Source organism: Gracilinanus agilis, chromosome 4, assembly GCF_016433145.1.
Source record: "Gracilinanus agilis isolate LMUSP501 chromosome 4, AgileGrace, whole genome shotgun sequence".
NCBI classification, from domain to species: Eukaryota; Metazoa; Chordata; class Mammalia; order Didelphimorphia; family Didelphidae; genus Gracilinanus; species Gracilinanus agilis.
In genome coordinates, this window is record NC_058133.1 from 173,271,269 (window position 1) to 173,298,900 (window position 27,632).

Consider the following 27,632-nt stretch of genomic DNA (forward strand, 5'->3'; position numbering starts at 1 on the left):
AATGATGGTTCTCTGAGTCAGATGGGGAGGTATTAGAAATGAATGTGATATTAAAATAAAGATATAAACAAAAGTTAAGCATATATGTATATGCAAATAAATATATACATACACAGGTATATATGTATGTATTATTGTTATTCAGTCTTTTCATATCTACCTCTTTGTGACTCTATTTAGGGTTTTCTTGTCAAAGACACTGAAGAGATTTGCAATGTCCTTCTCCAACTCATTTTAGAGATGAAGAAACTGAGGCAAACAAGGTTAAGTGAGTGCCCAGGAGATAGCTAGGAAGCGTTTGAGGCTGGATTTATTACATTTTATTTTTATTTTTAAACCCTTAACTTCTGTGTATTAGTTCCTTGGTGGAAGAGTGGTAAGGGTAGGCAATGGGGGTCAAGTGACTTGCCCAAGGTCACACAGCTGGGAAGTGTCTGAGGCCAGATTTGAACCTAGGACCTCCCGTCTCTAGGCCTGGCTCTCAATCCACTGAGCTACCCAGCTGCCCCTTGAGGCTGGATTTAAACTCAGGAAGATGAGTCTTCCTAATTCTAGGCCTGGAGATCTATTCATCAAGCCACCTGACTGCCCTTATACTAATTATACATTATACATGTAATGTATACATATGTATATTATATATAAACATATACATGTATTTATGTATATTATATCTATATATGTGCATATATACATATGCATACATACATACACATATACTTAAGACTACTCAAGGTAATCAGGAAAACATAAGAAGATGTCTATAAAGTGATATAGAGTGAAGAAAGCAAAATCAACAAAACAATCTATATATTGACTAGGTGTATATATGAGTGACTCATAGATGTCAATATTCGGTCCTAGTTTTCCTCTTTCTCCTGAGTTCCAGAGTCTATATTGCCAAGTACCTATTGGATAACAACAGAAAGTCTCAAATTTAAAAGAACTCATTATCTTTCCCCTCAAACCTACCACCCTTCATTAAAAAAACAAATAAACAAAAAAAACTTACCTTCTGTCTTAGAATCAACTCTAAATATCAATTCTAAGGCAGAAGAGCAAGAGCGGCTAGGTAATTGGGGTTAAGTGTCTTGCCCAGGGTCCATAGCTAGGAAGTATCTAGGTTATATTTGAACTTAAGTCCTCCTGACTCCAGGCCTGGTGCTCTATCCATTGTGCTTCCTAGCTGCCCCATCCATCCCATCCCAGGGAATAGCAAGGTGGCTCTGTGGAAGAGAGCCAGGCCTAGAGAAGAGAGATCTTGGATTCAAATCTGACTCCAGATACGTCTTAGCTATGTAACCCTGTACAAATCACTTAACCCCAATTATCTAGCCCTTACTAATCTTCTACCTTGGAACCAATACACTATATTGATTTTAAGATGCAAAGTAAAGGTTTAAAAAAAAAAAAGACCGAAAGAGTTGACAGCCCCATTAGGACATTCAATTCAATTAGCATTTTACCAAGCATCCACTTCAGCTGGACCCACAAAAATAGATTAGATTATGACTGAGATCCTGCCCTCAGGAAACTCCCAATCTAATTGAAGCAGGAGGGAACTGACATGTACATAAATAATGACTCCAAAGTGAGAAGAATCTGAAAATCTAATTTTTTCCATAAAAAATCAAGGATACCAAAAGGAAGAAATCTAGGGAAATTAAATATCAAAATGATAACATTCTACATTCCATTTGGAACTCTAAGAAAAATTCAGTCAGTTCTCCATTGAGGCAAGGAATCTCCTTGATGAACGCAGCCCCTTAACTGAATCAGTCTCTCACCACTTTAGCAGCAAGTAGCATGTGCTTACCCATCACGAATGACCTCCCCTATCCTCCAATCAGCTGGTTCCTATCACCTCTTAGCCCATTCCTGTAAGCCCAATGAAACCCCAGTTCTATTTCTCATTCATAAATTCTCCTTATATCCTTGAGTACTTTAATCAGCATTCCTTCTACCTTCTCATTTTATGAAAACTTGCCTCTCCCAAGGACTGGAGAATTTTTACAACACCCTTCATATTAGGCAAACCATTCTTGAAGCCAGGAGGAATGTCTGGGCATATACCTACTGTCACCTCAAGATTATTTCTCCCTGATTATTAGTTCTTTTCCTCTTTTGAGGTTCATGAAATCCATTTATGTCACTCTTTCTCCCTCTACTATCATTCTTGTTGCTGGCATTTATAGTTTCTTTCCCAATTTCTAAATGACATTATTAAGAACCAAGGACATGTTGGTTCATGGTCTTTTTCTCTATCCTATTATATGCTATCATACCTGAATTCTTCAAAATTCATCTTTTTGACTCTTCTAGCAACTCAACCTCCTCAACTCAGATTATTTCCTTTACTATCACACCACCTAAATACTTGCATAGTTAAATCTTTAATCACTAAGCAAGCATTTATTAGGTGACTTTGTGTCAGGTACTATGTCTGGATACATACAGACAAAAATGAAATAGCCTCTGTCTTCAAGGAACTTTTTTCTACTGGACATACAAGATGTACACATGTAAGTAGAAAAATATACAATAGAAAATATGTGCAAAATAAATATGAGGTAAATATTTGGAGGCAGCATTAGCAGTCTGGGGATTGGAAAAGGCCTCACGTAAGAGGTAATGTTTGAGAAGAGCTTTAGAAGACCTGAGAGAAATATATAATGAGATGGATTGGAGCCAAGCTGTTAATGGCTTTCGATACTAACCAGTTTGCATTTGATCCTGGAAGTGATAGGGAGCTTCCTCATCAAGACAATAAATGACATAGTCAAAACTGTGCTTTGTGAATATCTCCTTGCAAACAATGTGGAGGTTGGATTGGAGAAGGGAGGGATTTGAAGCAGGAAGACCAATTAGTAGATTCTTGCAATAGTCTAGCAGACAGATGATGAAGGCACAAGTTAGTGTGGCGACTGTGTGAATCCAGAGAAGGGGATGTATGTGAAGGCAGTAAGGCAAAATCAATATTGGTTGGATATATGTGGGATGAGAGATAAAGAAGAAGTCACGGTGACTCAGATTGGGTACCTAGGTTGCTGGGAGGATGCACAGTCTTGAGGAAATTAGACTTCACTATCTCATTGTATTCCCTCTCCAAGACTGATAATGTTCAATTCCCCCTACCTACAATCTCCTATCCTTCTACCACTTTCACTCTGTCCTTCACGTGAAGAGATCATCTTCATCCTTATGGCTATTCCTTTTCTCAAATCCTCCTAATTCATGTTCTTCAGCCTGACTTAACTTTCCTACTTAACCAGTCTGGACTCCCATTTTCTGTCAGTTTAATATTTCACTTAACTGCTGCTTTAGAGTCCCTTGTGTTCCCCAACATCATCCCTATTCTCCACCTTTGGATTGTTTTGATAATCTTTACCTTTTCCACCACATCTAGCCACCTCTTTCTCTCTCATACTCTTTACCATTAAACCTAAACAGGTTACTTTCATCCAGTGCCACAATTTCTTCATTATTGTCTCTTTCCTCTCAATCCTTTGCAATTTGGCTTCCACTAACACCATTGACTTAAAACTGTTCTCTCCAAAATTGCTCATGAACTCTTATTAACTCTTAAATCTTATTAACTCTTAAATCCAGTGACAGTTAAAAAAATTGATCCCACTTCAGCTTTTGGCTGTATCAGCAATCTCCCATTCAACTAGATATTCTCAGAGACCTCCTAGGCTCTTGGTTTTCATCTACACTCTTATCTTTTCCTTCTCTCAGGTCTTCAAGGTAGAAGGACCCCTTGATGAATCCACTTAATTATACTCTATCCTCTTTTCATGGGTCCCTTGCCACCCTGCCCCTCCTCCCCAATCATCTATCTTACCCTTCAGTCTTGCATCATTCTCACCATCTGTTGCCTTTGCTTCTACCATGTGCTGCTGAACAAAAGTGGGCATTTAACAGTTCCAACCTCTTCATACTTTCTTTTTTTTTTAAACCCTTACCCTTTGTCTTAGAATCAATACAAGTATCAGTTCCAAGATGGAAGAGCAGTAAGGGCTAGGAAATTGGAGTTAAGTGACTTTCCCAGGGTCACATAGCTAGGAAGTATCTGAGGTCAGATTTGAACCCAGGTCCTCCAGTCTCCAGGAATGGCATTCTATCTACTGAGCCATCTAGCTGCCCCTTCAAACTCTCTTAATGTTCATGTTCCACAAGATTCTGTCTCAACTATTGAGTTCACAACTCATCTTCCAACTACTTGTTCTTAGCAAAAAAGTCTCTTAATCTGTATCTTCATTTCTGAGCCTAGACAAGCTTCTCTGTCTGTCTACAGGACATATCTATCTACCTGAATGATTGCCTTTCCACATCCTCAAACTCAACATTGGTCAAAATTAAGTATATTTTTTTCCCAAGACTTCACCATTTCAGTCAATGGCACTTAATCCCTTTGAGGTTGTCTTCTGACTTTTCCTTCTCCCTTTAACTTAATCATTATACCAGTGCAACACTTCTTTAGCTCATCCTCTCCTCTCTATTTGCAGGGCTATCATCCTAACAGAAATCCTTGTTACAATTCACTGGAACTATTTATTACAATAGTCATTTACCAGGATGTCCTGTCTCTCTTTTCAGGTTACCTGTCAGTGATTTATCTTCATTAAGCAATGATCTGGTCATGCCATCCTTCAGTAATTTCCCATCACTACTAAGTAGACTTCAAATTCCTTAACATAACAATTGAGACCTTCTACAATTTTGTATCATTTTATCTAGTTTATCCACTTTTCCCCTTCTTATTTCCTATTAATCCCCTCTATCCACTTTTTATGGCAGATAATTTGGGCCATTCTCACTTCTATTCCTGCCTTGCTCTTTTACCACCTCATACTCCATGAGTTTGTTCATGTTCTTTTCTGTGCCTAGAGTTCTCGTCTCCCTTTTTGTGGAATCAAATGATAGCTCTTCCATACCATCTTCTCTAATCCCAACAATAAAAAATAATTTTCCCTCTCAAATTTCCCAGAGCCCTTGTTTTGTAACTCTAGCACACCCATTGTGCACAATAGTCATTTATCAGGATGTCTTGTTTCTCTTCTCTCCATCCTTTCAGATTACCTGACAGTGATTTATCTTCATTAAGCAATGATCTGGTCATGTCACCCTTCAATGATTCCTTATTACCTACTGAGAAAAGTTCAAATTCCAGCTCTTTCTGTTCTATATTGGTGTCTTATCCTCTTACTAGGCTGTAACTTCCTCGAGGATAGAGATATGTCTTATTTAAACTTTGCATTTTTCTCAGTGCCTATGATAGTGCTAGAGCAATATTAGTGCAGTGGATAGAGTGATGGGCCTAGAGTCAGGAAGAACTGAGTTCAAATCTAGCCTCAGACATCTACTAGCCATATAACCCTGTGGCATTCACTTAATCCTGTTTGCCTCAGTTTCCTCATCTGAAAAAAATGAGCTGGAAAAAGAAATGGCAAACCAATACAATATCTACCAAGAAAACCCCAAGTGGGGTCACAAAGAGTTAGACACGATTGAATAAGACAATAGTACTCTGGACACAGAAATGAATAAATTTTTTTTGGTATTTGTATGTAACCATGATAATTATATGTTCAAACTAAAATTCCCATCAGTTTTTAAGAATATATGTGTGTATATATGTATATATGTGTGTATATATTAACAGGCATCTGCCGCCTGAGCTAGCTTGGCCCCCTAGAAGGGTCTGGGACACTTAATGAGATTACGTACGTACATGGGCAGTGTTCTCCCTGGGTCATACACAGCTGTGTGCCTTTACAAATGACATTAAGACCTGGCCAGGCATCCTTAGCTATGGAGAGGGTACTCTGTTTTGGCAGTTGCCATGGTTTCCTTGTGAGTTCTGGAGTCAACCTCCACACTCCAGGAGGGACTCAGGTCACAGAGGAGGATCGGAAGTCGGGGGTGGGGGGTGGTGTGTGTCTCCTTCCAGGAGCCCACCAGCCCAGCTGCTGAGATGGAGACCTCGGATGGGCTAGGGGGCGAAGGGGACAAGGCGCTAGAGAAGGTGAAGTGGGGCATTTGGGGGGGGCAGGTGACCCTAAAGGAGGAGAGTGACGGTGAGGAAGCAAGGGAGCTAGCAGAAGATTCAAGGAAGAAGTGGGAGGAAGAAGCTAGGAAGGGAAAGGAAGTGATTAGAGACCTAGAAAATGATAACCTGGCTTTGGATTATAGTCGAGGTAGCTGGGGTCCCATCTTACTGTTTGCTTAGAGATGCTTTGGTCAGGTGTCTTACATTGCCAATGTCAGGAGTAATGGCTGAAATAGAAGGGAGAAACAGAAGATCTGAAGGTTCATTGATTCCTTTACAAGTGCATTTACCTCATCTTTGTGAAGCAGTTTAGTGGATTACTGGATCTATAATCAGGAAGCCCTGCATTCAAATCCTCCCTCAGAAACTTACCAGGTATATAATTTTAAACGAATCACTTAATCTCTCCCAGGCTCAGATTCCTCCTCTGTAAAATGGGGTTAATCATAGCACCTATTTTTTGAGATTGTTGTGAAAATCAAATGATATAATATGCAAAGTACTTTGCTTAAAGACCTATAACTGTGAGTTACTCTTATCTTTCATATATTACCCTGAAAAGTTGTTTATGCCTAACTCTAATTTGTGTAAATGAATCAATTCAGTGGTACCTCAGTTCCATGTGCCTACTATTATATAGCCTCTTGCTTCTCACTTTTCAGAGATCCTTTTTCTGCATGCTGAATGGATCTTCTGGAAAAGACACTTATGTGCAGCTCTTAATTGATTTGCATCCTTCATCATCTCTAACAGCATCTTCATGTTTATTTTGCCCTGCCCAGAGACAAGGCAGAGTGAGAGGCATCACAGAGTAATGAATAGAGAAGCAGACTGGGAGTCAGGAAGACCTGGATTCAAGGCTAGCCTCTGATCCATACTTTCTGGTTATGTGATTCTGGGCAAGTTGCTTAATGTCTCAGGGTCCTGGGCAACTCTCTAAGAGTATATAAATTGCAAAATAGGTGTAGACCAGTGTTGGTGGAGGGAGGTTCCCTAATAAGAGGTCTGGTTTACACTATGCAAGGCACTGGACCAGACAGGAAGAGGTATGAGACAGAATCCCTGCCCTCACAGTGACAGCCTAGGGAGGGAGGCAAGCAGCAGCAGCAGTAACGTTGATTGCATAATAACTTGAATATAGTGGAGAAACATTTGTTAAACTGAACAATAACTCACACTTGTGAAGCACTTAGCTTCATCACATAGCTAGTAATCTAATCAAAGAGAGGATTTGAACCTAGGTCTTCCTGACTCTAAATCTAGGCTTCCAGACATGATGCTCTAGGGCTAAACAAATTTCAAGGAGTACAATGAGTGGATTGGGGAAGGATCTGAGTGCAGAGAAAGAAGAGATCCTTGTGGGCTGGAGGATTGTTGGGGAAGGCTTGGAGGGAACAGAACTTGAACTGGGCCTTGGACAGTGGGGAGAAGGTATTTCAGGCCAGAAAGTTATGCGAGTAGTTGGCTAGACAAAGGCACCAATAGTATTCTACTAAAGAAGCCTTCAAAACCTGTCAATTCCAGGCTCATGAATTCTGAATTTTGAAATTCTCTTACCTGATCACAATCTATTGTCACTCCAACTATCCCTCTGCTTTGCAACCCCAAACCCTGCTCTTGATCTTCATTAGGCCCTCTAATCCCTTATTTATGGAGTTTTTCCCTAGGTCATCATTCCTGCATTGATTTCATCTGAACTCCTTGGTGAACCAATTCAATTCTATACTGTCTTTAGCTTTCCAGTCCCTGGATCACTTCCACTACTGGCTGCCTTTGTTCCTACTCATGTGCTACTGAACTAAGCTATCTACTTCAAATTTGTTATAATCGCAACTGGGGCTTCTCTGTGGCAATGTAATTCTTTTATACCTCCCTGAGAGGTATAAAAACTATCCTACTCACCACAGAGGCTTTTCCAAATCTTTTCATCTTTCTTCGGACTTCCCAGTGGCTCCCTCTTCCTCTACTCTCTCAGCTGTGAACCTTGTCTCATATTTCCCTGAAAAAAAAATTGAGGCCATTTACTGAGAGCTCCCTTTTCTCCCCTCCTCATCTCACATCACCCAGATGCCTTCTGTTCAATCTCACATGAAGTGGCCCTTCTCTTTGCCAAAGCAAACTCTTTTACATGCACCAGGGATCCAATTCCATCTAATTTCTGTAAACTGCCCCTTCTATAATCCCCACTCACTTAACTTCAGCCTCTTTTGCTTATTGGCTATTTCCCTGCTACCTATAAATGGGCCCATGCCTTCCCCAACCTCAAAAATCACTCATTTGGTCTGTCTGTCCTCATTAGCTATTGTACCATGTGTCTTCACCCTTTTGTGGTTAAATTCTTTGAGACAGCTCTCTACAATCAGTGCCTCTACTTCCTTTCCTCTCATTCTCCATTCTCTTATGAACTCTCTACAGGCTAGTTTTCAACCTCATCATTCAACTAGATCAATTCTCTTTATATACTCTCTTAATTTTCAGATTAATAGCCTTTTCTCAGGCATTGTCCTTCTTAACTTCTCTGAAGTCTTTGATACTGTCATTCTTCTCTCTTCTCTCTAAGCTTTTGTGAACTGCTCTACCCTGATTCTCCTCTTACCTATCTAACTGCTCCTCAATCTCTCTTTTAAAAAACAACAAAACCTAACCCCCTTTCCTTCAGCCTTAGAATCCATTCCATATTGATTCCAAGATAAAAGGGCATTAAAAGCTAGGCAATTGGGCTTAAGTGACTTATTCAGGGTCACACAGGAAGTATATGAGGCCAGACTTGAAAAGCTAACATTCTTCTTATATGCTCTTTGACTTAGTGATTTCATCGGCCCCTGTGAATTCATTTATCATCTCTCTCTACACTAATGATTTTCAGATCTACTTATCACCTAGCCCTAACCTCAAGCCTCTGAACTTGAATCTCTGTCTATTGGACACCTTAAAATAGATAGCCCACAGACATCTTAGTCAAATTAATTTTTTTTTTTTTGAGACAGCTAGGTGGCTCAGTGATTGAGAGCTTCTGCCTTGGAACCAATACACAATATTGATTCTATAATGGAAGGTAAGGGTTAAAAAAAAATTTTTTTTTAACTTTCAGTTCTCTTCCTTCCATACCATATCCCCTTTGCTCATTTATTGAGAAAATAAGAAAAACAAAATCTGTTAAAAATATGTAGTGAGACTAAAATTTCCTTATTAGTCATGTCCAAAACAATAGGCTTCAGTAGGCATTCTGAATCTATCACCTCTCTCTCTGGAATAGGGCAACTATGTTTCATCATGAGTCTTTTGGAACAATATTTGGCTATTGTATTGATTGGAGTTTCTAAGTCTTTTTAAAGTTGTTTGTCTTCACAATATTGTACTTATTATATAAACTTTTCTCCTGGTTCTGCTCACTTCATTTTGCATCAGTTAATTCAAGTCTTCCTGGATTTTTCTGAAATTATCCCCTTTATCATTTGTTACAACACGATATTTCATCATATTTATATACTATAACTTGCTGAGTCATTTTCCAATTGCTGGTCACCCCTCCCTTCAGTTTGCAATTCTTTGCCACCAGGAAAAGATTTGCTAAAAGTACTTTTGCATGTATAGATCCTTTTCCTATGATCTCTTTGGGAAAGAGAGAATAGCTTGGGTCAGAGTTTAATAGCCTTTTGAGTATGCTTCCAAATTGCTTTCCAGAATGGCTGGAACAGATCAGAACTCTACTAATAATGCATTAATGTGCCTTTTTTTTTTTTTTTTTTTTTTTTGCCACAGCCCCTGTAGCATTTGACATTTTCCTCTTTTTCAACTTTGTCAATCTATGAGTATGAAGAGGTACCTCAGAATTGTTGTGGTGGTGGTTGGTGTCCTTATCCTCTGTCTTAGAATTAATACTACATATTCATTCAAAGGCAGAAGAGTGATATGGTCTAGGGTAGGCAATTGGGGTTAAATGACTTGCCCAAGATAGGAAGTATCTGAAACCAGATCTGAACCCAGAGCTTCCCATCTTCAGGCCTGGCTCTATCAATTGAGCCACCTAATTGCCACTCAGAATTTGCATCCTAATTATTGGTCATTTAGAGTATTTTTCATATGGCTATTGATAGATATGATTTCTTCCTTGAAAAATTGTCTATTGTATCCTTTGACCATGTGTCAAAATAGGGAATGGCTCTTATTCTTATATATTTGAATCACAGGAACTAGAAATTAAACTTCTATTTTAAAAAGCATGCTGCAAAGATTCTTTCCCTAATTTCTTACTTCTCTTTTATCTATGTTTGTCTTCTTTGTGCAAGAATCTTAAGTTTTGTGTAATCGGAATTATCCATTTTTCCTTTGTAGGTCTCTCTTATCTCTTGCTTTGTCATTAATTTTTTCCTTATCCATAAATTTGGTGATTTTTTCCATGTTCCTCTAATTTGTTTATGATGTTCCCATTTATTTTATGAACCATTTACCCATTTGGAGCTTGCCTTGATGTATGGTGTGAAATGGCCTATGGCTAGTTTCTGCCAGACCAATTGCTAGCTTTTCCCAATAGTTTTTGTCAAATAGTGAGTTCTTGCCCAAATAAGTGGGATATCTCATAGATATCTTAAAACAGAACTCATTATCTTCTCCATCCCCTCAAGAAGTCTTCTCCTCTCTTCTCTATTACTGTGAAGGTAATTACTGTTATCATACAGTCACCTTGGCTCACAACTGAGGTGTCATCATCTTCCACTCCTTGTTCTCTGCCATTCTCCCCTCACATCCAATTGACTTATCAAGTCTTGTCAATTCTACCTTTGTAATACATCATAAATGCCCCCTTTTCTCTGCTACTTCTGTGGTGCAGGCTCTCATCACTTCACACCTGGATTTTCTTTTTAAACTCTTACCTTCTCTCTTAAAGTTAAAAAAAAAATACTTTAAAGTCTTAAAGCATTAACTTTAAAACAGAACAGTGGCAAAGGCAAGGCAACCGGGGGTTAAGTGACTTACCCAGGGCCACACAAGCTAAGAAGAGTCTGAGGTCACATTTGAACCTAGCTCCTCTCTCTTTCTATTATGTTACCTAACTGCCCTTATACTTTCAATAGACTTCTGATTAGTTACCTTGCCTGAAGTCTCTGACCCAGTCTAGCTTCCATTCAGCTGTCAAATGGATCTTCCTAAAAAGTGTGTGTCTGACCATCATCTCCCTATTCAATAAATGTTATTTCTCCATTCAAATATAAAATCCTCTGGTCTTTAAAGCCCTCCTGACTTTTTCCAGACTGCCAATTTTATGATGTCTTATGCTTTTCCATTCATTCTGTAATCCAGTGACATTGGCCTCTTTGCTGTCCCTTGCACAAGACACTCCATCTCCCAACTCTAGGCATTTTCACTTGCTGTCCTCCATGCTACTCTAATGCTTTCTCTCCTAGCCTATCATTTCTGGCTTCCCTGGCTTCCTTTGAATCTCAGCTAAAATCTTACCTTCTACAAGAGGCCTTTCCAAACCCTTAACGCTAGTCCCTCCTCTTTGAGATTATTTTGAATTTTATCTTGGATGTATCTTGTTTAATATAGTTGTTTGCATGTTGTCTCCCCCTTTAGACTGTGAACCCCACAATAACTCAATTTTTTGCCTCTCTGTGTATCCCCAGTTCTTAGCACAGCATCTGGCACATAGCAGGTGTTTAACAAATGCTTGGTGTGACAGACTCCCAATGCTATATGGATATACTTATTTCATTATTTACATTCAACTTCAGGAAGAATTACGAATTGAATTGACTCTGCTATCATGGTTGCATTCAATTCCCCAGCAACAATTGGAAGCAACTGGTGGGGTCCTGTCAGCCTTGACAGTTCTTGGATACTCACTTAAAAATTAAACGTTTTTGCTGAAAATCTTAAGCAGGCTTCACCTGGGGTTAGGCAAGACACATTTGCCTGATGAATTGCTTATTAGACACCCATGTCCCAGTGTCTCTACTTTCTAAGTCAGTTCTTTTTATGGGCAGAATATTTAATATGGGACATTCTCTGTTAGTATTAGTTTGAGAAAACTGGGGAGGAAGGAAAAGTGTCGTGTTGGAGCTTTGGTAAATAGTGGCTCAGGCCAGACTGCTGGGTTGGCTTCAGCTACAACCCTGCTCAATCCCAACCCCCTGACTAGAAACAGGGACTAGGCCCTCGACCCTACCCCAGGCCTGTGTCCTGCAGGTGACAGAGGCACCCTGTCTGGAGAGAAGCTCCAGCACCATCCCAGCTGGAGACTCACTCATCCGCCATGCAGAGGGCCTAGGACAGGACACCTTCAAAATTGTGAGTGAGGAATTTGCAAAATTTTATCTCATTTCTTTGACTCTTTAGAAAATGTTGGCAGATCTCACATCTGCAGGGGGCATCGTAGCTCTTACCTATGAGTGGAATTTCATATGTGCCATGGTACAGAGGCAGACTCTTGGAAACGTGAGATTGCATAGAGTCAGGAATCAGTCTTCACTTCCCCTGCCTTAGAGCACTGGGAGTTAAAGGCTATTTGATCTCAAAGATGGAGAATTGGGACCTGGGGAAGGAAAAGAGCAGGGGGAAGACTGGCCTCTAGCCTAAGAGACAGATTCCTCTTAATAGTCTGGGCTCTTTTTCCTTTGTTCTGGTTGCTCCATGACCAGAGGGAAAATAAACCCCTGGCTTTTTCTAACCATGTCCATTTTCTCCTCTTAGTGTAAAGAATACTTGAGACCTTTAAAGAAGTTTCTTCGAAAGTTGCACTTGCCCCGGGATCTACCCCAAAAGAAGAAACTCAAGTATATGAAGAGGAGCCTGATGGTTCTCGGGGACCACATCAACACCTTCTTGCAGCATTACTGCCGAGCCTGGGAAATCAAACATTGGAGGAAGTATGGCACCTCTCTCTTCAAACGTCTCACCAATGAGTTCCCTCTTTCATAGGATCATTGGGAGGGAGAGAGTGATAGAGGGAGAGAGAGAAGGGGAGTAGAGGGAAAGATTAGAGAGAGAAGACTATTTTTATCAAGCAGGTCTCTGGACCACTCCTACAAATTCAACCAACAAGTATTCATTAAATGACTATTATGTGCCAGATATGCTACTAAGTATAAAAGTGGAACAGTATCTGCCCTCACAGAACTTATGTCCTAATAGGGTAAAACATATAATATATAAACATATGTGTAAAATGAATCCAAGATAGTTTGGGGATGGAAGATACTAGCATTTGGGGAGATGGGGAAAAGTTTTAGGTAAAAGGTGACACATGAGCTGAATCTTGAAGGAAAATAGGAAAAAACATTCAGCATCTTTTTCTCTTTGCCCAATGAGGAGTTTTGAGGGTGTTTAAGGACCAGGGGAAATAGTAAGGAGTGCACTTTTAGGGCAGCACTACTCCCAGTATGATCATAACTAGTATCCAACATTTGTTGACCACACAGAATGCTACATGCATTCCTGAACTCAGAACTCCATCCTCGAGTCATATTTTATCATATCTAATCAACATGAAGTGCCTACTATGTTGCAGGTACTGTGCTAAGTACCAGAGATATAAATTGAATAAAAAGACAGCCCCTGTCCTTAAGGAACTTGAAATCTAACATCTTAAAGAGTAACATCTTATTAAGTTATTCAAAGAAAGGGCAGGGGTGGTGGTGGAAGTTCTTGACTTGTTCAGCAAACAAGGTATCCTTAAATTGCCACCTCTCCCACTTTCCACCTATCCTCCAAGTCCTCCCAAATAATTCAAGCTTATTTATGTGATCTAGGACTAGGCAATCCACCCTAGATCATTCTGTCTCCCCAATGAAGGAGATTGCTTTCCTTTTGACCCAGCTTTTAGCAGCACTCAGGGTGTTGCTGTCTTCCTGTCTCTTCTCCCTAGGATGCTCTGGCGTTTCATCTCCCTCTTCTCAGAGCTGGATGCCAAACTACTGCGCCGACTGTACAAGTACAGCAAGAGTGACCAGAATGCCAAATTCTTGGTAAAGAAGATCTCTTCCCCCAGCCTCTCCCCACAGGTTCCCCAGGGAGATATGGGTAGTGTTCTTCTCAATTTGACTTTTTTCATGGGAGAAACTAGAGATCCTTGGCAGGAATATGAGAGAGGTTTCCAGAACACCCTTCTCTTGTTTCTTCTCCATGAGGACATCCAGGGAAGAGGGAACATGGCTACTAAGGGCTGAGTCCTGGGACTTTCTCTGTCCAAGTGAATACCAGTCACAGGTCTGGCTGGGAAAGCTATCTCCCTTCCAAATCTAGCTCTCCCTTCAAAAAGTAGTCAGAATCCAAAGGTGGAAAGATCTCAGCCTGGAGGCCAGAGTTCAAAAGATGTATAAATCTATATCTAAATCTATGTCTATGTCTATATTGTTGTTCAGTCATTTCAGTTGTGTCTGACTCTGTGACCCCATTTAAGGTTTTTTTTGGCAAAGATATTAGAGTGGTTTGTCATTTCCTTTTCAAGTTCATTTTACAGATGAGGAAACTGAGACAAACAAGGTTAAGTGATTTGCTCAGGGTTCATTTATACACACATACCTATATAAAACATATGTATATGCACATATATAATCTTATAAATAAACATAACTATATAAACAATATATAACCACAAATACATTAAACTATAGATAACTATATATAAAACTATATACATAGGGGGCAGCTGGGTAGCTCAGTGGAGTAAGAGTCAGGCAGACAGGAAGGTCCTAGGTTCAAACCCGGCCTCAGCCACTTCCCAGCTGTGTGACCCTGGGCAAATCACTTGACCCCCATTGCCCACCCTTACCAATCTTCCATCTATAAGACAATACACCGAAGTACAAGGGTTTAAAAAAAAAACTATATACATATATGTACACACACACACACACACACACACACACACACACACACTCTCTCTCTCTCTCTCTCTCTCTCTCTCTCTCTCTTATATTGGCTTTCAGCCAGATTTTTAAAAGGCCAAAGGAAGCTGTGTTGTGAATTGGATTTTCTTTTTTTCAGAGGAAAGAGCAGAAAGGGTGAGAATAAGGTCTGGCCTTTTAAAGATCCTAATGGTCAGCATTAAGCCACTCTTTTCCCCCTCCCCCCAATAGTTTATTCTTGGAGGATGGGGTGGGAGAGACTAAGGATTTGGTGGCCCCTTGTGCTTTCCCTGATGCATGAGCTCCCTTGCATCCCATATTGTTTACAGGTGGCATTCCGGCCCTTGGAGACCTCAGAGACGATCGTCCCCCCTACCGAGCAAAGCAACAGCCTGCCTGAGCTCTACAATGCTTGGGGTCTCCACCGGGACTCCACCTGCACAAAGGAAAAGTTCAACAAGATGCAAGGCCATGGCCCAGAAGCCTCTCTTTCTGGGGAGCAGAAACATGGGGGCCAGGCCAAGAGAGGTAATGCTGGCATGGGTCTAGGAGGGAAATTCCCAGGAGAACTGGCTGCAGTACTAGCTACTCAAAATCAAGACAGTATATCCAAGCAGCTGGAGGGCAGTACCAGATGTAGTTTCTCCCCAGGGACCAAAAAGAAGCAAGAAATGAGGGATTAGGTATAATGCGAAACCTCTGATGAATAAGAGTTCGGGTTCCAGAGGAAGTATTCAGATGAACTCTGGATGCTCTAGATGGGATTCCTGAAAAGAAGGGGAGGTTACCCTAAACGACTTCCCAAATCCCTTTCAAAAGGGAATAATGAGGCAGTAGAATTACAAGATGAATTTTACTCCAGTGAAGGAACCAGCCCTAAGCTGTGGAAGTGGGAGGCAATAATACTAACCCTTCTATTCAACCTAGGATTGAGTGAGACCTTAGGAGCATCATCATAATAATAGTAACTGCCATTTATATAGTGTTTTAATATTTGTTAAGAGCTTTACAAATCTTGTTTCCTGTTTTATTTTTTATTATTCCTGTTTTGTAGAGGACAACATCTGAGGCTCAGAGTTACCAAGTGATTGCTCCAGGGTCACATAAGTGTATAAGTCATGACTCAAACCCAAGTCATCTTGCTTTAAAAGTCTAAAATTACATCTTCCTTCCTCATGAGGGTTGATGAGGTATAGTCATTTCTATTCTTAGTAACTCTTGGCTAGAGAATAAGTAGGGAACTTGAGAAAGGGCATGATGTTCTGAAGGGCCGACAGCCCAGGGTCTTAAGAAAACCCTTTTTCATCTCAAATTCCATTAGATCTACTGACAAGAGCCTCTCTCCCTTCCCCCACTCCCCACCCCCCATTAGTCTCAGCTCACAGGACATCTCTGTTGAAAGCACAAATCTGAGCCAAACAGGAATGTGGGAGTTGAGGGGAGAAATCAGTGCAGTTTGTAATATTGAGCATCTATATGTACAGACAACCACTCTAGGCAGTAAGAGAAACCATAAAGAAAGATACAAAATTATAGGATACTGAGGATGAGAGAGGAGCCCAATCCCCTATTTTATAAGAGGAGGAAGGTAAAGTCCTGAGATATTTGCCCTAGATAACACAATGCAGTCAGTGTTGGCTACTTTTCTTCTTTCTTTGATTGTTCTAGGGTATAGTCTTTAGTGGTTACACTATGTTAAAGGGTATGCACAGTTTAGTAATTTTGGGAGCATAGTTTCAAACTGCATTCCAGAATTGCTGAACCTTTTTGCATTTCTGTCAGAGTTCATTATTGGGCTTGTTCTGCAAGTCCCCCTAACATGTGTCACTTTGGGTTTTTTTTAAACAGCATTGGCAATCTTAGAAGCAGAAATGTGAGCTCATGATTGCTTTAATTTTCATTACTCCAATTATTAGTGATTTGGAGTATTATTTTAATATGGCTACTACTAATTTGAATTTATTCCTTTGAACATAACCAGTTTATAACCTTTTACCATTTATCTATTGGGGAATGACTCTTTATTTTTATATTTTTTAATTACTTTTAGTCATGTATCTTGAGGTTTTTTTTAAACCTTACCTTCTGTCTTAGTATCCGTTCTAAGAGAGAAACACTTCAAAGATTAGGCAATCAGGGTTAAGTGACTTGGCCAGGGTCACACAGCTAGGAAGTGTCTGAGGTCACATTTGAATCTAGGTTCTCCTCACTCTAGGCCTGGAACTCTAATCACTGTACTACCTAGCTGCCCCTGTATATATTTTGGAAAGGAGACATAGCAAAAAAATGCTTCAAAGATTTTTTGGTAACTTCCATAACTGTTTTAGTTGCTTTCAAGCTACAATTTTTAAAAATGTTTATTTTCTAATTGATAAAAACAAAACAATACAAAACAAAAACTTCTCTCCCTCCAATCTCCCCCATGGAAAAATAAAACTTTTGTGACAAATAGGCATAATAATAATTATAACTAGCATGTATATAGCACTTTAGGGTTTGTGTGCTTAACAAAAGTTCTCATTTTATCTTCACAAGAACTCTGGGGAAGAGGTGCTATTATTATGATTCCCATTTTACAAATGAAGAAACTAAAACAGACAGAAGTTCAGAAGCTTGCCCAGTCACATAGCCAAAGGTCTGTGGTCAGAATTGAAGTCAGATCTTTCTAATTCATCATTGCATTGGTCTTGTCCAAGAAACTGTCTCAGTCTGTGTGCTTGACCTCTCTCTGTCAAGAGGTATGCAGTATATTTCATCATGAATCCTCTGAAATTGTGGATAATCATTATGTTGATCAGTTTCCTGTTCTCTTTTTATGAAGAAAAAGGTGAGAAGACAGGAGTGTACTTATGAAGAAGACTAGGTTTGATTCAGTATGCTTCTGCTCCCCTGCTGCTTTTCTCTTTTTTGTGTCCAAAGCCCAATGAAAAGTTCTTACCCCTTTTTTTTTTCCCATTTTGTGATGCACTCTCCAAGGTTAGTTTTCACTCTCTTCTCTCTCTTCACTCTTCTTTCCCTGTTGAGTGAAATATATTTTTGTACTCAATGATATATGTGCATTTCCTTGACTAGTTCAGATTAAAGTGAGGTGCAAGGGTCAGATTCTTCCCCAACCCCTTCCTCTTTATTTGTATGGTCTTTGATTTGTCTGTGTAAATTATGTGAGATAATTTCCTTCACCTTTTCTCTCTTCAGCTATAGTGTGTATTCCTTCAACCACACCCTTTCCTTTATTCTAAGATCACTGAAACATAGATTTAAAAAACCAAAACCACCAGAGGCCCTCTATCTCATTAGACTCTCACTTTGGTACCTGACAATGACAGAGAGCTAAGGGATGTAGGTATCATGTCCTACATTAGACTATAAAAGGCTATTTTCATTTATTTCCTTGGGATTATTCACTCATATTTACCTTTTTAATGTTTCTCTTGACTCTTGCATTTGTATTTTAGAGTTCTTTTCATTAGGAATGCTTGAAAGAACTCTATTTCCCTTAAAGATTCATTTTTCCCCCTGTAGGATTATATTCAGCTTTGCTAGACAAGTTTTTTTTTTTGTAAGACTAGCTCTTTTTGCCCTCTAGAACATTGTATCCCAAGTTCTCTACTTCTTCATTGTGGTGGCTACTGAAATTTATGTGATCCTGACTAGCATTCCTCAGTAGTTGAATTCTTTTTCTTTTTCTTTTTTTTTTTTTTTGATAGTTTTCAGCAATTTTTCTCTGGCCTAGATGGTGAGAATTTTGGCTATAAAATTCTAGGGAGTTAAAATTTTTCATTTTGCTCTCTGGTTCTAAGGTAGTTTTCTTAAAATAAGATGTCTAAGTTCTTTTCTTGGTCATGGTTTTCCAAAAGTCTTAAGTAACCTCTCCTTGATCTATTTTTGAGGTCAGTTATTTTAAATTTTAATTTAATTTCTACACTGTCTCATTCTACCCCTCCTCTGCTCATTGAGAAAGCAACAAATAAGATTATTATACATCTATAGTCATGCAAAACATTTCTTTAAAAAAATTTTTTTTAACTGTTACTTTCTGTCTTAGTAACAACTTAAGACAGAAGGGCAAAGGCTAAGCAAATGAGATTAAGTGATTTGCCCAGTGTCCGAGGCCAGATTTGAACCTAGGTCCTCCTGACTCTAGGCCTGGGTCTCAAGCCATTGTGCCATGTAACTGCCCCCTGCAAAATATATTTCTGCATTAGCCATGTTCCAAAAAAAAAAAAAGAGGAAGAAAAACAAAGGAAAAAATATTCTTCAATCTGTAATCTGGGTCTATTAGGTTGCTATCTTGTGGTATAGATAGCATTTTATATCATAAGCCCTTTCAAGTATGGTTGTGGGGTCATTGTACTGATTCTTTTACTAAGTACTTTTACTTTGTACTAAGTCTTTTTATAGTTAATTTCCCTTAAAATAGTGATGTTACTATGTAGATTGTACTTTTGGTTCTGTTCACCTTCTTGGGCTTTTCTAAAATCATCTCCTTCATCATTTCTTATAGAAAAATAGTATTTTATGGCAGTCATATACCAGACAATGTTTAGCCACTCCCCAGTTGATAGATATCCACTCAGTGTCCAATTCTTTACCACCAGAGTTGCTATAATTTTTTTAACATATGGGCCTTTTATCTTTGATCTCCTTGGAGTATATAGCATGCCAGTGGTTTTTGATATGTTTTCTTGCACTTTGTATTTTTTCCAGCATTTTGGCTTTATTTTAATATTTCTTGGGTCCCATTCATTAACTATAATTTGTAACTATTTGGCACCATTCTGATTTTCAAGGAATCGTCACTTATATTTCTTCTTTCTTCCCTAATTCTTATCTTTTCTAATTGTTTTCTGTGACACTTTCATTTCATTTATAAAATCATTTTTGGCTCTTAAAAAAATGAAACTCTATCTCTTCTCAGGATCCTAGTTAAACTTGTATCCACATTGTGTTTTTCTTTAAAGCTTTCCTTGTATATGGTGTTTTTTTAAACCCTTACCTTCTGTTTTAGAATCAATACTGTATATTGGTTCCAAGGTAAATGAGTGGTAAGGGCCAGGCAATGGGGGTTAAGTGACTTGCCCAGGGTCATAAGGCTAGGGAGTGTCTGGGTCCAGATTTGAACCTAGGACCTTCCATCTCTAGACTTGGCTCTCAGGCCACTGAATCATCTAGCTGCACCCTTGTGTTTTTAATTCATTCTTCTGGGTTTCTGTCTTGAGTATATCTGTTACCATGATATAGTTGGATTTTGTTGTTCTTATCTACCAATTCTTTCAGCCCTACTTCTTGACTTTAGACTTTGTTTGGGCTAGAGTCAGGGACAGAATTGCACAGCTATTGGTTTCTAAGTCTGCTCTTTGTTCAGTATATAACTTGGTTCCCACAACTGCTCCTTGGACTATACCATCATCCCTTCTTTCAGTTCCTCTTCTCTGTCTTCCCTGGATATGTGACACAGCACTGGGTAGAGTGCAATAGAACCACTAGTTGGCATCTCTTCTTGGTCCTCGTATAAGGTCAGGCCCCTCTTTGCCAGGTCTGGCACCTTCCCTTGCTTGGATATACTTTCATGGACAGGAGCTCCCTTCAAACCTGGTGCTGGAATGTTCAAGGTTTTTCATTCCTGACTAGGTCTAGGCCCCAGTTTCTACAAACTTCTGACTTTCTATTTCAACTTGAGCTGGAAATACAGCTCACTTTTTAACTTAAATTTCCCATTCAGAACTTGGAGTGCTTTCTAGATATTTGTGGAGAAGTTGCGGAAGGGAAAGAGTGGCCATTTTGGCTGTTCTCCAACACTCTCATTTTACAGATGTTAAAATGGAGTCAATAGAACACGAACTGGTATTAAGCAGCAGAACTAAGATCCAGGAGAAGATACCCTTCATCACTTAGTTTCTCTAATAAAACTTTTTGTGTTCTTTCGATTTCATCATCCTGCTTTTTTCTACTTGGTTAAAATAGCCATTGGATAGTAGTGTTTTCTTATGATTACTGAGGTAATGAGGTTTGATAGTTATTCTGGAAGTTGTGTCCTTGAAATGAAGGAAACGAGCTGATCTTGTAGTGCCTGGAAGACCAGCAGAAGACATGGTGTGAGCGTGAAAACTCCTACCCCTTTTTATGATTATAATAGTATTAGCCTCTATTTTTATAACACAATCATTAGTTTTGAGTTAATAGTCAAATAATATAATTTGCTTTATAAAAATTATAGATATTAGCTTAAAAATACAATTTAGGGTGGTATCAACTCTTGTTTACATCTTGACCTTAAGCCTATAACCCAAGAGTTTCCACTTAGCCTACCATACCCCTCTTTTTTGTATAACAAGATAGTTGGATAGACACCCAACTGCTGACTCCTGGTATAATAACTGTCAACAGAAAAACAATCAGCTCCCAATCATTTATTGCAGAGGCCTTGGAAAGGTCAGTTATAATAAGATATAAGTTACCACCTATAGTGATTTTTTCATACTTTCTAGCTTAATCAGTACTTGTGTCATTATTTAAGAATTGCCCATGTGAAAGATTTTGCATCCATTCTATTTTAATTGTGATTGTAGTTTTCTGTCACTGTGTCATCAGATTTCTTGGCATAAAAAAGGCTATCTCTTATGACTCAGAGTTTCTGGTTCTGACCTTGACCAGGCTTTATTGGGAGTTTGGCCTCCTCTCAATAAACCTATTTAGCTTGGAGTTTTTGTATTGGTGCGATAAATTTTCGCCACAATGGTGGGAAACGGCCCTTGTCTGGGCTTGAGTTCTGTTGCTTATTATATCATTAACTACATGTGTGATCTTGGTAAATAAAGTCTCTGCCTTGTTTCCTTATCTGTAAAATGGAGTTGTTTTGAAGGAGAGGGGAGAGGCAGCAAATGCAAAGCACTTTGACTTAAGAAGTCTAATCAACAAAATGACCAGTCATGAGTCTAGTGGAGCAATGATGGATGGACTGAGTGTGAAGACTGTCATTTTTTTTTGGACATAACCAATGTACTTGTGTATTTTACTTGACTTGCATATTTATTACAAGAATCTTGTTTCCAATTTTCAGTGGGGGTAGATGAGGGGAAAATATTTTGTTCCCTGAAAAAATTAAATTAAAAGAACAAATGCAAAGTACCTTTGGAAAAGTAAGTTATGATAGCCAACAGTTCCTTTATTCCTCACCCCTTGCTCTGTGGGCTTGGATTCCATACTGACAAGACCTTTTTTATTACCTTTTTATTTTTTCAGACTCTATAAAGAAACTTTCCCACAAACCAAAACTGAAGAGAAAGAGAATGAAGGAAGCCCTCAGAACTCCTGAGAGCCACCCATAGGAGAACCCACCCAGGACAGTGAGAGCGTCCCCATTGTCCTGAAATCACTCTGCTTCCTTCAACACCTGCAACCCCCTCTACCCCAGAGTGTTCCTCTCTCTATCAAGGCTTTTGGGCTTGGGGGAAAAAAGGGGGTGGGGACAGATATGAGGGAGGGAGAGAAGACAAAATTATCTTTATTCACAGATCATTGGGGGTGGCAATTAGTAGCAGATAGGGAGGGAAATAAACATACTAAAGAAATTCATCCTTAGTCTAACCAATCTGTTCAGTCACAGACTGAGAAAAAGAGAAGTTGGTTGTGGGGAAGTGGACAGGGGAGGTGAAAGCTGTGCTATCATTCCTCAGTAAGGAAACAGGGAAAATCATACCCTAATATTTACTGTCAAATGAGATTAAATTTAGCTTAGAAAAAAAGTTTCAAAAGTGTTGAATGTGGAAAGGTCTTTTAGTACTCTTTCCAGGCTGTTCATGCTAGGGTTTCAAATCTTTTATGTACCTCTCTCCCCTTTCTCTCAGTCTCTCCTGGGTCAATAAGTACCAGTTGGATTCAATTATGCTGATGTAGGGTTTATAAAGACAAGCTTTCAATTACCTGTAGCATTGATATTGCGTGTAGAGTATGGACAAATGAAGACAAAAGGCTGTCACTGCCGGCCTTTATCAAGCTGGTCTTCTTAACTGAAGAGGGACAGTTCCTCTAGACTTCCTAGAGGAAGATTTCTCAAACAGGTGAAGAGGGATGAGGGTCTAACAAACTCAGGTCCATTTTCATGGCATGATGTTGAGAAGAGCTCTTTGTTCATGCAATGCAATGGCACCACCCAGAGGCAGCATGGGTACCTGCAGCCTTATGCTCCCCTTTTTTGGCATTTGTCCTCCCATGCTTATACTAATGTCCTGATGCTCTCGTATTTTACCCCATTTCACTTAGGAAGGATCTGATAAGTTCAGTTACACTAAAAATGGAAATGACCATAAGGTATAATAACTTATTTCTCCCAGGAAAAAATATGACATAAAAGAATATTTAAAATTTAGAAGAAAGGATTACGGGGCAAAGGGCACGAGGTTGGGGCCTTCAATTCAACAAGCATTTACTAAGCACTGTGCTAGATGCTGGGGATAGCAAAACAAAAACAAAAAAATGTTCATGCCCTCAAGGAGTTTACATTGTACTGATAGGCCTTCTTAGAGCCTATCAAATTATGACTTTATGTATGCTGACTATGGGCATAAACACCCAGGTCTAGCCATTGCAGAAGGGGGAGTACCCTTTTCAGTTAATTTTTAAAAAATAACTTTTTATTGATATTTTGTTGATTACATCATCATAGTATACCCTTTCATCGTATATAACAGTATTTTTAGAGAGGTAAAAAAGTCACCACAACTGATCAATATACTGAAAAAGCCCCAAAACATGTGCAACATGTAACACCTGAGGACCTACCACCCAGGTTGGAAGTGTCTTCTCATATCTCTTCATTCAAGTCCCGTTACACTGACTTTGATATCTTGGTGTGTCACTGTTCTTTCCATTTACATTGTTGTTGTTACTGTGTATTGCTTTCTTGGCTCTGCTTGTTTTACTCTGCATCAGTTCAAAACTCTTTGGAGACTTCTCTGTATCTATCACACATAACATATCATTTCTTACTGCACAGGAATATTCTATAACATTCATGTACCACAATTTGTTTAGCCATTCCCCAGTTGATGGGATATCTACTTTGTTTCTAATTCTTAACTATCATAAAAAAAAAGTGCTAGTGTAAGGGGATCTTTTTTTCCTTATCGATGGCTTCTTTGGGGTCTAAACCTAGCAAAGAAGTCTGGTTCAAAGAGAATACACTCTTATTTAATTTCACAAACATTTACTAATATCTACTATATCCAAGGCACAGTACTCATTAATGAATTCACAGAGGGGGCCTCTTAAACTTCATAGTTTTATGAAAAAATACTGCTGCCTCCTCCCCAGAAGACACAGCAAGCATAGATGGGTATTCTAATGGATATTCTCCTCTGCAAAAGCACAGATTACTCATCCAAGCTGCCTTTCCCATTTATAATGACCTCTCATTTTGGGAGTTAGAAAAAGGGGAAACATCTCTTCTTTGGTGTACTACTTGCAATCAATGTAGATACCTTCCAAATATTTCTCTTGAATCAAAGTAACCTAGAGACTTCCAAGTTATCTAGAGTTCACATTTTTCTCCCATTTTTCTTGTCCTCAGCTTGAGTTAACTAGTCTTGGGTAGTGTCAGAGCCCAGTGCAGTTTCTCAAGCCAAAGGAAAAAAAGTTTCTCTCAAGGAAAATAATTTTATTGGATCTGTTAAAGACAAATACCAACACATCCAGCCTATAGAAGTCTAGGTTTAATAAAGGTACTTTAGCCTGGGCCTCTAAACAATCAAGTTTATCTTGGGGGAGGGAGGGGTCACAGGATTCTATTTGAGAATTTGTTAATCCTCAGCCAACCTTCCATCAACTTATTTGTGGTAGAAATAAAACTTGTATGAGGATGTAGCATGTCCCATTTAGGATTTTAAAGTTTGGGTTCACTGGCTTGGGGAAGGAAAGGCATAAGGCAAAGTAGAAAAGGTGAGCTGACTCTTAGAATCATTGTCAAATCTCAGAACAAGAGATATCAGGATTGTCCTAAGTTGGGAACCACTGCTTTGAAGTTTTATGACATGTAACAGGTTGAAGATTGAAAATGGAATGTAAAATTTGTTTAGAGACTTCTGGAGGAATTGGGGTAAGGAGAAAACTCTGTGGAGTCTCAAGCTGGGGAATAAATTTTCACACATACTAGCACCCTTTCTTGGTTTGTTATTTTGGCTCAGAGGTTTCATGTCTCTAAATGGAAAATTTAAAAAACCTAAGTTTTTCATGATAGAGTTCCAAGCATGTGGGATTTTGGTATGTACTGAAAAAACCTAGCAAACTTGAAAATAATAAGCATTTACATAGCACTAAAAGGCTGGCAAAGAACTTTACATAAGTTATCTCACTAGATCCCCACAATAAACCTTAATAAGAAGTGTTTTCTCCATTTTACATATGAGATAAAAGTGATTTGTCTAGGGTTACCTAGGTAGTGTGTCTAAAGAAGGAACCAAATCCAGATCTTTCTAATTCCAAATACAATCCTCTATACCCTGTGTCACCTAACTGCCTAGAAGTTTCAAATAAAACATTTTCTAAGGAGGTCAGCCTCATTTCACTTTGAGAACCCACAGTACACATAGATGATAGTAAATGCTTAATCTAAAGACCTTTTCCTTACACCATCCCCAATTTTGTTGGCCTACATTCTATACCACTAAGAATCTCAAGGCCCCTCAACTAATTACAGCCCTATAGCAAACCCTATGGCCCCTTGAGGTTCTGGAGGAGAAGACATACAGAAGATAAGTTTGAGGTTATAAGATCTGGGCAACTATGCAAGAAAGATAGAAGAATAACTTCTTTTTGATAAAGTAAAAAAACAAATTGAGTTGATACCTTAATCATCTGGTTCCTTGTCTTGCTACAGGTTCCCAGTGACAAAGACTCTATGCTTGGATTAGAAAACTGGAGGATTTGCCTGGCTTTTCTTTCCTTCTTTAAAAAACAAAAAAGCAAACCCTTACCTTCTGATACTAAGTGTCAATTCCAAGGCAGAAGAATGGTAAGGGTTAGGCAACTGGGGCTGAGTGATTTGCCCAGGGTCCCATAGCTAAGCAGTGTCTGAGGCCAGATTTGAACTCGGGATCTCCCATCTCTAGGGATGATTCTCTACTAGGCCACCTAGCTGCCTCTCTTGCCTTCTTTTTTAAAATCTTTATGTCTATTCTCTCCTGTCCTGTGATCCTCAGATTTCCACAGCAGAATCAGTAAGCAGCAAATCACCTAGAGCCACTTCTGCATAATTAGAACTAATCTTCAAAAGGCCAACCCAACCTACTGGTCCTTCCGTGGCAACAGACCTATCAGTCTGATTCACACAAAGCCAGGGGTTACACTGAAGCCTTACCATCCATTCATCTGAGGTCTATGTCATTGGTCATCAATTTTACAGCATACCCTACCATCTTTAAAGCTCCTCTCTCGCTTTCTGGCAAAACTCCAGGTCCAGAAGAACCAAGGACAAAGCCCTTGAAAGCAAGTGTTCACTGGCATGGCATTGTCAATTTCCTTTCAGTGTGTCCTTCTTTCCCCTGCAAACAGAAGTGGGGAGGCTGAGATGGCATATAGTCATATAAGAAATGAAAGAAAATACAGAAACTATATGTGATCTGCTGTCACAACCAAGAAAGCCTAGCTCTGTGCAAAATCTGAAGCTATTTTATAACTGAAAAACTGAATTGTGTATAATTCTTTTTGATATAGTATCCAAATTGCTCAACCCAGGGGAACTCTGATTCTGTGCTTCCACTTTCCCATTCCCAATGTGTGTGTGTGTGTGTTTATGTGTGTGTGTACACACTTCCATGTGCCTTCCACCCAAAAAATAACTTCATTATATCACAGCGAAACATTTGTTCTGCCAGACGTAAGTGGCAAAGTAATGGTGCCTAGCCTGGAGTTAGAAAGACCTGAGTTCAAATCTTATCTCAGACATATACTGGCTGTGTGACCCTGGGCAAGTCACTTAACCACTGTGCCTCAGTTCTCCCAACTGTAAAAATTGGGATAATAGCACTTAACTTACATAGTTGTTGGGAGAATCAAACAAGATGCCTATAAAGTGCATAGCACAGTGCCTGGTCACATGGTATTCACTATATAAATACTTGTTCTCTTTCCTTTCCCTCCCCTATTAGCAGTCTTTACCTTCCATCCTCAAATCAAAGACAGCTTTAAAGTTGAAGTGATTATGATGTGAACAGTAGGGAGAGATAGGCAGTAGACCCATCAGAAGCTCCAAGATGAAGAAACTACCTTGGCATCCTGCAGAGAGCTGACTTGGCCAAGGTCACAGAGCCTATATGTCAGAGGCAGGACTTAAACCCTGATATCAAAGGCCAACTTTCTACTCATTATGGCAAGTCTTCTAAGGTCCAATGAGACTAAAAGATACAGGCCAGATCTATCTCCCCTATACCATAATGTCTCTGAATTATAATTAGAAATGAAAGTGGGGCCCCAAACCCATACCAGACAATCACAACTAAATTGGAAACAGATACTATGAATGCAGGAACACTCTATTTATTAGGTCAATAATTCATTTTTAGCAATACAATTACAGAATATCACAATGCTGGTTACAAACATACTCAATATGGTTTGATGGTTACAAATAATGTTGGGCACTACAAGTCTGTGCGAAGTATGATACGAAAGGTTATTCTTGACACAACAAAGAATTGTCTTCAAAATCTATTAATGACCTAAGTATATCTAAATAA

General features: G+C 39.2%; 1 protein-coding gene and 1 long non-coding RNA gene across 3 annotated transcripts in view; one reads left to right on the forward strand and one right to left on the reverse strand.

The window, feature by feature from the left end:
• Positions 1–5,977: 5,977 nt before the first annotated feature.
• Positions 5,978–27,632, forward strand: part of C4H17orf64 (chromosome 4 C17orf64 homolog) — a 57,967-nt gene continuing 36,312 nt past the window's right edge. The window contains exons 1-5 of the mRNA XM_044674517.1: positions 5,978–6,028; positions 12,242–12,343; positions 12,746–12,921; positions 13,920–14,019; positions 15,231–15,429. Of these exons, the coding sequence (XP_044530452.1) occupies positions 5,978–6,028; positions 12,242–12,343; positions 12,746–12,921; positions 13,920–14,019; positions 15,231–15,429 (628 nt within the window). The remainder of the gene's footprint in view (positions 6,029–12,241; positions 12,344–12,745; positions 12,922–13,919; positions 14,020–15,230; positions 15,430–27,632) is intronic.
• Positions 6,020–26,314, reverse strand: LOC123245569. Of its 2 annotated transcripts, XR_006506115.1 has the most exons (5): positions 26,255–26,314; positions 23,683–23,861; positions 17,840–17,917; positions 7,955–8,051; positions 6,020–6,279 (listed from the first exon to the last, which is right to left on the reverse strand). It is a non-coding gene; the product is annotated as an uncharacterized LOC123245569 (long non-coding RNA). The 2 variants fall into 2 exon arrangements; XR_006506114.1 differs by lacking the exon at positions 26,255–26,314 and having other exon boundaries at positions 6,021–6,279; positions 23,683–23,909.